The sequence below is a fragment of the Rhincodon typus genome, chromosome 11, assembly GCF_021869965.1.
Source record: "Rhincodon typus isolate 14 chromosome 11, sRhiTyp1.1, whole genome shotgun sequence".
Taxonomy (NCBI): Eukaryota; Metazoa; Chordata; class Chondrichthyes; order Orectolobiformes; family Rhincodontidae; genus Rhincodon; species Rhincodon typus.
In genome coordinates this window covers 69,443,916-69,452,808 of record NC_063342.1, presented here as the reverse complement: position 1 = coordinate 69,452,808, position 8,893 = coordinate 69,443,916, and the positions used below count along the sequence as shown (strand labels likewise).

At 41.0% G+C, this 8,893-nt stretch overlaps 1 protein-coding gene across 1 annotated transcript in view; it reads right to left on the bottom strand.

Annotated features, from left to right (window-relative positions):
* Positions 1-3,696: 3,696 nt before the first annotated feature.
* The window catches only part of LOC109910745 (5-hydroxytryptamine receptor 2A), an 80,180-nt gene continuing 74,983 nt past the window's right edge, over positions 3,697-8,893 (bottom strand). The window contains exon 3 of the mRNA XM_020509988.2: positions 3,697-4,553. Coding sequence (XP_020365577.2) covers positions 3,697-4,553 — 857 coding nt within the window. The remainder of the gene's footprint in view (positions 4,554-8,893) is intronic.

The following is an 8,893-nucleotide window of genomic DNA, read 5'->3' as shown; positions in this document are numbered from 1 at the left end:
AATTCAAAACAAGGTTCAGTGTCTTCTTCTTGATACGGAGGGGATGTGAAATCTCAGCACATTACATACCAATTGCACAGAAGGAATTGAGACAGGTAATTTTCTGCAGTACTTGAAAGCAGCCAACAGAGAGCGATAAAATCTTATAGAAATAAGAGAATAATTGACAGGAATTATGGCAGCCTCATGGAGATATGGGGGAATGGGGTCTTTCCAAAGATTGGCTCTTTGGTGGGTGTTTGCACCGCTACGTGTACTTGTCGAAGGCTCAATGTTGCAGAGGCATAGGACCATCAGTTAGTGTGAAGGCCCCGGGTAGTGTTGGGTTTCAAATGCTGCTGGCACCTTCCCAGTGTCGGACCATTCCTTCTCCCTTCACCAAGTCCAGCAGCAATGTGGAGGTGGCTCACCAGCACGGGTCCAGGGGCCACCCTAAGGGAAAAACTCAGGGTTTGGAAATGTACGGATTGGTCCTCCATTTTGAAGCCTACAGGATGAGTCTGACCAATATGCCTTGTTCACCAGTTTTACTGGATTTTCTCTTCTGGGCAGTGGTGTCTCCTCTCATTCTCAGCTAATGAGCAAAGTGTAAGAATGTAAAGACCACAACCTCAACCGTGACCAGTTTTATGGCAGAGTTTCCCTTCCACACCAATGGCTTCAGAGGGAGGCTTTGGGCTTACTTTACTTTTAAAAGTGAAGGAGGCTTGCAAGTGTACCTCCAGTTTAAGTGGCTCTTCCGCTTCCCTACTGTCCTCAGCAGTGGCCCCCTCTTCAGATGGAGCTGCCTCCTTCCACTGTTATAGGCCTTGGGGAACCAGTCTGCCATCCTAAATGAGCAGCAAGAGCAGATTTTTAATGAGCAAGGGAATCAAAGGTTAAAGGGAAAAGGCAGGAAAGTGGAGCTGAGGATTTTAAGATCAGTCATGATCTCATTGAATGGTAGGCAGACTCAGTGGGCAGAATGGCCTACTCCTGCTCTGAAGCCTGTTTGCTAGTTGCTGCCCAAAGAATCTCAACACAGTACTGATGGCAGGATCAGGACCCTGGAATCCCCCCAACTCTTGATTATTTTGTGTGATATTTAGTAATCGGCCCTCTAATTCTGCTTTGTACTTGTTTTAACCTTGTAACAATCTACAAGAAGTTTTTAAAGCACTTGATATTACAAAATATTCCTTCCATGTTGAAAGCAACTGTGCCCTTTGCCCTGTGGTACCAAAATGCTCATCATCTAATTCTGGTCTCTTGTGGCAGAGGGCTAGCAGGGTTAAAGTTTCGATCTGCCTCCAAAGGAAGGCCATCTGCAGATCAGTCAGCCACTTGGGAGGCATGTTGGCTCAGCGGTTAGCACTACTACCTCACAGTACGGGGGACCTGGGTTCAATTCCAACCTTAAGCGACTGTGTGGAGTTTGCGTTGGTTTCCTCTGGGTGCTCCGGTTTCCTCTGGGTGCTCCAGTTTCCTCCCACAGTCCAAAGATGTGCAGTTAGATGGATTGGCCATGGGAAATGCAGGGATAGGGTAGGGGGATGGGACTGGGTGCAATGCTGTTCAGAAGGTTGGTGTAGACTTGATGGGCTGAATGGCCTGCTTCCACACTGTAGGGATTCTATTTAGGCTCCTATTACACACATCTCCCTTGCACTGGATATTGCAGAGAGGCCTCTGGAAGGAAGATGTAGAGATCTTGAAAAGGGAAAAGAAACATTTACACTGAAAGGCTAAAGGGAGAATTTCATCAGCGTCACAGTACACCTCAGGGAAATGGAGTTCCCACTGTTTTCATAACGGATCTTTCGAGGCATTTATTCAAGTTGGTAATGACACTACATCCCAGCAGCCTTTGTTAAGTCTTAGCAACGCACAAAAGAAATAAATGTTTATCAAAATAAATGACTTTATTCTGCTAATATGTTGCTATCAGGGTTGGTAGAGTTCCCATTGTTTAAATTGCAGAAGCAAATGGGGAGCTAGGAGAAAATGCAGTCAAACCTGGGAAAGATTCCCAGAGAGAATAAACATTACAAATAATTTTGTCTCTTAGTTTCACCTTTATGTACAATGGAATAAAATATTTGAAAATGCTTATATGTACTGCAAGCCCCTGAAACATTTGATTGTATTTTAATAATTTAAACATAGCTGTAAACCCAATTGAGAAATCTTTCCTATAGTTCTAATATAATTCATCAACCTTTAACTTGTGCCCGTTGTATATTATTTACGTCATTTAAAAATGAACAGGTATGGAATTTTAATCCAGACTCAATATTGTTGGCCAGACTCTAAAATCAACATGTTATCTTTTAACAAGAGTCCAGAAAGGCTTCTGAAGAGATAGATTATTGCACAAATGTATTGTAAATACAGAGGTGCTGTACTCTTCAGAGTAATAGCTTTCTCTGCCATGGTTATCAGATAACTAAGGGCGTTCCAACTCTTCCACTTCTTACATTTGTACGTGGATTTTACAACTGGTATACAGAGAAATCTTCATATCCACAGCATTTTAAATAATTCACATGTTGACCATATCATATAAACTAGAACTGCACGGATGGCCTGCCATGAAACAGCAGCAAATATATATATTGACATTTGTACCTCTTCTGTGCCTAAAGTTCTTTCTGTCACTTTGTGCAGGCTCCTAACAAAAGGAAAAAAATAGAATATACAATTCTGGTTCAGTCCGGAAGTTTGACAAATAACCAATCAAGTGCATCTCAGGAAGGCGCTCATGATATTGATGTTCTGAGCAAGAAGGTATTCAGTAATGGAAAAAACTTATGAACCTACTTTGCAAATAGAATTGCTGATGATAACTTTGAAAAATTCATCCTGATGAAAGAAGGGGGCAGCGTATCCCAATACAAGTACTTTTAAAAAATACAGGAAATGTAGAGTTTTTAGAGTGCATACAGAACGAATATTTGCTCTCGTGTGTTAGATCTTTGATTGACAAGGGAATCAAAGGTTATGCAGGCCAGACAGGATAGTGGAGTTAAGACCATTGTCAGATCAGCCATGCTTTTACTGAACAGGCCAAGGTTACAAATGGCCTACTCCTGCTCCTATTTCTTGTATTCTTATGTTTGTGGAGAACAACATAACTAGAGGCAATCAGTAAAAGATGGTCATCAAGATATCCAATAGGAAATTCAGAAGAAACCTCTATCCAGATAGTGGTGAGAATGTGACCACAAGGAGTGGTTCAAGTGAATACCAAAAGGGGAAAGGACCTTAAAGAGGGAAGCATATGAGGGAGAAGGGCATAGAGGGTTATGATCACTGATGAGTGATAGGAGGAGGCTTGAGTGAAGCATAAACATGGCATGGACTGGTTAGGCTAAGTGCCGTCTCTTTGTCCTGTGTTTCACACACAACCTTATGTAATTTGTTTAACATTCTAACAGTATACAGTTGTTTGAATGTAACTTAACAATTGCAATGGGTCAAAACATATTAACCAATCATGTCAAATATATTCATTCCTGATTCTTTCCCAATGATCCAAACCGGAAAATCCAACTGTGCCAAGTTTCCTGTGCTCTGCTGTGTGTAACACTTGGGAAATGGTGTGTTTCACCAACATTGCAATACAACAAGCGTTTGAAACTGTGTCATGTTATTTCCTGTTTCATTAGCTATCCTGAAGAACACATACACTATTTGATAAGGAGTCTTAAGTTGAAGTCAAACATAGCTGACCTTCTCAGCGATATAAACTGTTTCAGTTTTTGAAGTCTGATGATTTTCTCCCAGTGATTCAACGGAATGTGCCCTGGTCCTCATTTCTGTGCTGTTTCGCAAGCTCTCTGTACTGGAGAGCTGCAGTCTGTCCTTGCTGGATGCCAGAGTGGGTACTGTGCTGACTAGAATTTGCTGAGCGGGCTTCTTCTCATTCTTGTACTGACAGTGGATGTATCGCAAGAAAGCTGATCGATAAGTCTTGTTGAAAAGTGTGTATACAAGTGGATTGATACCAGAAGAGAGGTACCCCACCCAGACAAATATGCTGAGGAGTTCTTCGATAAGTTCTTCATCACACATCTTGATACACATCACAGACATCACGTTAGTTACAAAGAATGGACACCACATCACGACAAAAAGAAAGAATACAATCCCAAGAACCTTTGAAGCCTTCTGCTCATTGCTAATTGACTGCATTGACCGTCTCCCTGAAATCCTCAGCTCCTTATTTGAGGAACACCAAGATGATATCTGAGGAGATGATGTCCCTTTAATCTCATATTTCTTTAACATGGCTGCTTTGTCTGAGGAGTTGGCCGCCAATGGGCTCTTCTGAAGAAACAGCCGAAGGTTTGTACATTTGGGCTTGGGTTTAAAAACATCCAAGCACAAAATGGCTTCCTGCTGTAGTACCCTGATTGTCAAAAAGTACGTTGCCACCATTATTGTGAGGGGAATGAAGAATGCCACAAAGGAACCCACCAGGACAAAATGTTCATCTGTGAGGGAACAACTGTCATTCTTGAAAACCTTGGAGGCATCTTGAAGTCCAAACACTGGGATTGGCATTGAAATACCTTGGAGATAATTTGGAGACAAAAAGAATGTGTTAATGTGCCCAGCAATAAAATGGTAAGTGCAAGTTAATAGATTTTAATACCAACACTGTTCATCTGAAATATTTTCATAAGTAGGAAAGAAAAAAACAAGGCCTCCATTTATATAATGGCTTTCACAGCTGCAGGAATTCTCAAAATGCATTAAAGCCAATTATTTGCTTTTGAAATGTGGTCTCTGCTGTGAGGTTGGAAACAGGATGGAGAATTCACACATAGCAAGCTTCTACTAACAGTAATGTGATAACGATTAGACAGTCTGTTTTTTTGACTGAGGGTTAAAAATTAGCCAGGTTTCCGGGATAATTCCCCTGTTCTTTTTCAAAGTAGTGCCATAGGTTCTTTTTACATCTAACATGTCAGGGAAGTGATGGCCTTGTAGTATTATCAATTGACTATTAATCCACAGACCCAGGTAATGTTCTGAGGACTTGGGTTTGAATCCTGCCATGGCACATGGTGGAATATGAATTCCAAAAGAAAAATATCTGATGACCAATCATCTGAAAAACTCATCTGGTTCAATAGTTAGGGAAGGAAACTGCCATCCTTACCTGGTGTAGCCTACAAATGACTCCTGACCCATAGTAATGTGGGTGACTCTTAACTGCCCTGTGGGTAATTAGGGATGGGCATTAGATGCTGGTCCAGCTAACAATACCGACATCATGTGATGAATTTAAGGAAAGCCTAGACTCTGTCCTCAAATTTTTGGAATAGCACTTGAATTCATAACTTTCTAACCCTTGCAAATTGATGACTCTGAGTTATGATTTCCAAACTAGGAATGAGAAAGAGGAAGCACTCATCACACCTTTACTGTCCGTATCCATACCATGGGGAAGTGCAGGAAATATGATTAGATATTAAGGAGTTTTCTCGTTGATACCCAGAATTTAAGGGTAGGTGATGGCATCATTGCTGGACTTCCAGTAATGTTCTAGGGACTCGGGTTAAAATCTCACCACAGCAGATGGTGGAATTTGAATTCAATGAAAATCTGGAATTAAGAATCTAATGATGACAATGATCCATTGTCAATTGTTGAAAAAAAACCCCGTCTGGTTCACTGATATCCTTTGGGGGAGGAATCTGCCATCCTTACCTGGTCTGGCCTACATGCGACTCCAAACCCACAACAATGTGGGTTGACTCTTAATTGTCTTCTGGGCAATTAGGAATGGGCAACAAATGCTGGCTTAGCCAGAGACACCCTCATCCATGAATGCATTTGAAAAAAAAATTCTTTCTTCACTTGAACAGTATGGAAGATTTCAGCAGTAAACTGAACTGAGAAACTGTCCCGTATGCAAACAATGGAATTCTGTAAGGACTGCCTGTAGCCATCTTACAAAACAAGCTTAGAATATGGATTACTGCTAGACTTAACAGTTGTGCTCACAGGCATAATTACATCTACCATATGATCAATACCTGCATCTTGAAAGAAACTGAAATAGCTTTGGCTGACATTACCATACTTTCAGTTGAGATTTGTGGTTGAGATTTGTCAAAGTTATTTATCCCAGCAGCAACATGGCCATTTTAAATGAGATATAGAAAACAATGCTGGATGTATGAGCTGCAGGGTGGTTATCCCCATTACACTTCATTACTTTATAAAGGCAGTGGTCTGTGATACCTGAATCTATGGAACATTCATAAGAACCTTAAAGGGTCATAAAAGAATCAAAGCCAATTAACAAACTTGTTTAAAAAGTATGTTCTATTTTGATATCCAGTCAGAATCATGGAGAACTTTTATAATTACAAAAATCCTGTGGATATGATGTCTGAGGGCATGAAGCTAAGAGATTGATACAATTCAAAAATGCTAACCAGTTGGTTTAGTTGTTCAACAGGCTATGATAGACAGAGACAAATAGACTTGGTTCGACAATATCAGAAATTTTGGCCTCTTTTGGAATGCAGAGAATCTAGAAAAGGAAAAAGGCTTGAATTGTGTTATTATCCAGTGGTCATGTTGGTGTCTCTGAGAAAGAAGGATTGTAAAAGATCTTGAACCAGACATGAAGGATGGGAAATTCTAAAGAGATAGCAAAACTGCAGATGCTAGAGTCAAAAGAAGGGTCCCGACCCGAAACGTCAACTTTCCTGCTCCTCTGATGCTGCCTGGCCTGCTGTGTTCCTCCAGCTCCACACTGTGTTATCTCTGGGAAATTCCAAAGGAGGCTTTAAACATATGCTTAATGTTTAAGTGTGTATGAAGTCATGGTTTGAACAAAGAATTGGGTGCCTCATCATACAATTGTATCTTAATGTAGATTTTGATAGGACAGTATGATCCTTCCAATGAAATATTCTATCCACTTTGAAAAGAAAAGTTTTAAAAAATCATTTCAAAATGTGATTTGGTGTTTTGGCCAAGCAGTTTGATCAGTTTGATTGACAATTGACCACTTGCTGGATAATTGCTTAGATAATTTCTTCAACATGTTGTAATTAAAATGATGTTTTGGTGATGACTATGTTATAAAAAGTGTAATGTATTGTTCAAATCTAGTTAAGACATTGTTCGATTTGAGCTTCAGATGTCTTATTATCTCTTATAATTCTCACATTAAAATAAATTAAACTGTTAGGGGCAGAATGTTATGTCTTGCAACCTAAACTACCACAAGGCTATTAAGACTGAATTACACACTGTTTCTTAACTGTTAGAGATAGGCTGAATACTGATAGAGACTGAATGCATTCCCCCGACTCCAGTCTTCCAGAGCAGGAATCTAGTCTGTGCATCTCACAAATCATTATGGGATGGACCATAATGAGGGTGATGTGTTATAGGTTATTCAGAGTCTAAGCTGCTGGGATGACTTTTTACATGCATGTTGTAATCTGGAGCTACGGACACTGTTGGTAGAGGCTCTACCTTTCCATCGCGTGGCTGACAAGGAATTTCTCCTGTTCTTACTGCCTGCCATTGGCGTATTTTGGGAAGATTTGGAGGTTGATGATAAACTTTGGATCCAAGTTATGAATGCACCTTCCTTGGTCATCAAGTCCCACTATGGAACTTGAACACCGAGTTCAGAGATACTTGCTACAATGTCAGAAGTACTCAATCATGGTCCACATTAGTAATTTAATATCTGGACAGCAGCAATGGATTTTCAATGCAATATGGATAAAGCAAAAGACTTGCATCGATATAGTGTCGCTCATGACCTCAGGATGTCTCAAAAAACTTTTGAGCCAATAAAGTATTTTTGAAGTGCAGCGATTGGTGTAATGTAGGAAATGCAGTAGCTAATTTATGTGCAGCAAACAGCCACAGGCAACATTGTGATAAAGGGCTGACAATCTGTTTGGTTGAGAGGTAAATACTTTGGCCAATACATGAGGAAGAACACTTTGTTCTGATATTGTGCTGCACAGTCTTTAATGCCTGCTTGCAAGAATAGCCCAGGATTATGTCTTCTGAAAGACTTCCTTACAGTACGGCACTCCATCTATAAAGCTTGTTAGGAAAATTGGCCTGCCCTTTGTCAAGGCCACAACCACCAGTTTGCACACAGTTGCGACAGCAAAGAGTGATCAGTGATTGCCAGATGCACAAAATCGTATCAATGGTTCTTTTATTTAAAGGGTGAAATTGTACGTGTGGTTTTCATGAGCATTCACTGTGCATTGCCAACCTTATCTGACACTCACTCCTTACATTCACAGTCCTGTTTTACCTTCAGGATTGTGCCCGGCTCTGAACTTTCACAAGGCAGCTTCTGCTCACTTCACTGACCTTTCTCAGAATATCAGGCTGTAAGAGTGTCATTCAGTATTGGAGAATGAAGCCTTTTGCCTCACTGCAACCCACAGTCATGAGAAATTTCCAAGGAGGAGTCGTGTTGCTTCATATATCCAATTGGGATAGCTTTTGGAATGGACTTTACACAATCCAGGCTGGGTGTATTTAGGCAGGACCTATGCTGTGTCTATAAAGTTTGGATCCTTCCCAGGCCATAGCTGTGCACACGTCTGAGGAGAGGTGTCGGTCAGCAGATATATACTTAAATCTTTGGAAAGTGCAGATTGCTTGAACACTTGCCATTGCCGTCAGAAGCAGACACTTGGTCTCTGCTTCCTTGTCACAAAGAGAGCACAGAATGACAGGGAGAGGGAAAGAAACAAAGAAGCCTGTCAGAGATAGTAGGAACTGCAGATGCTGGAGAATCCGAGACAACAAGGTGCAGGGCTGGATGAACACAGCAGGCCAAGCAGCATCATAGGAGCAGAGAGGCTGACGTTTCGGGCCTAGACCCTTCATCAGAAAAGGGGGAGGG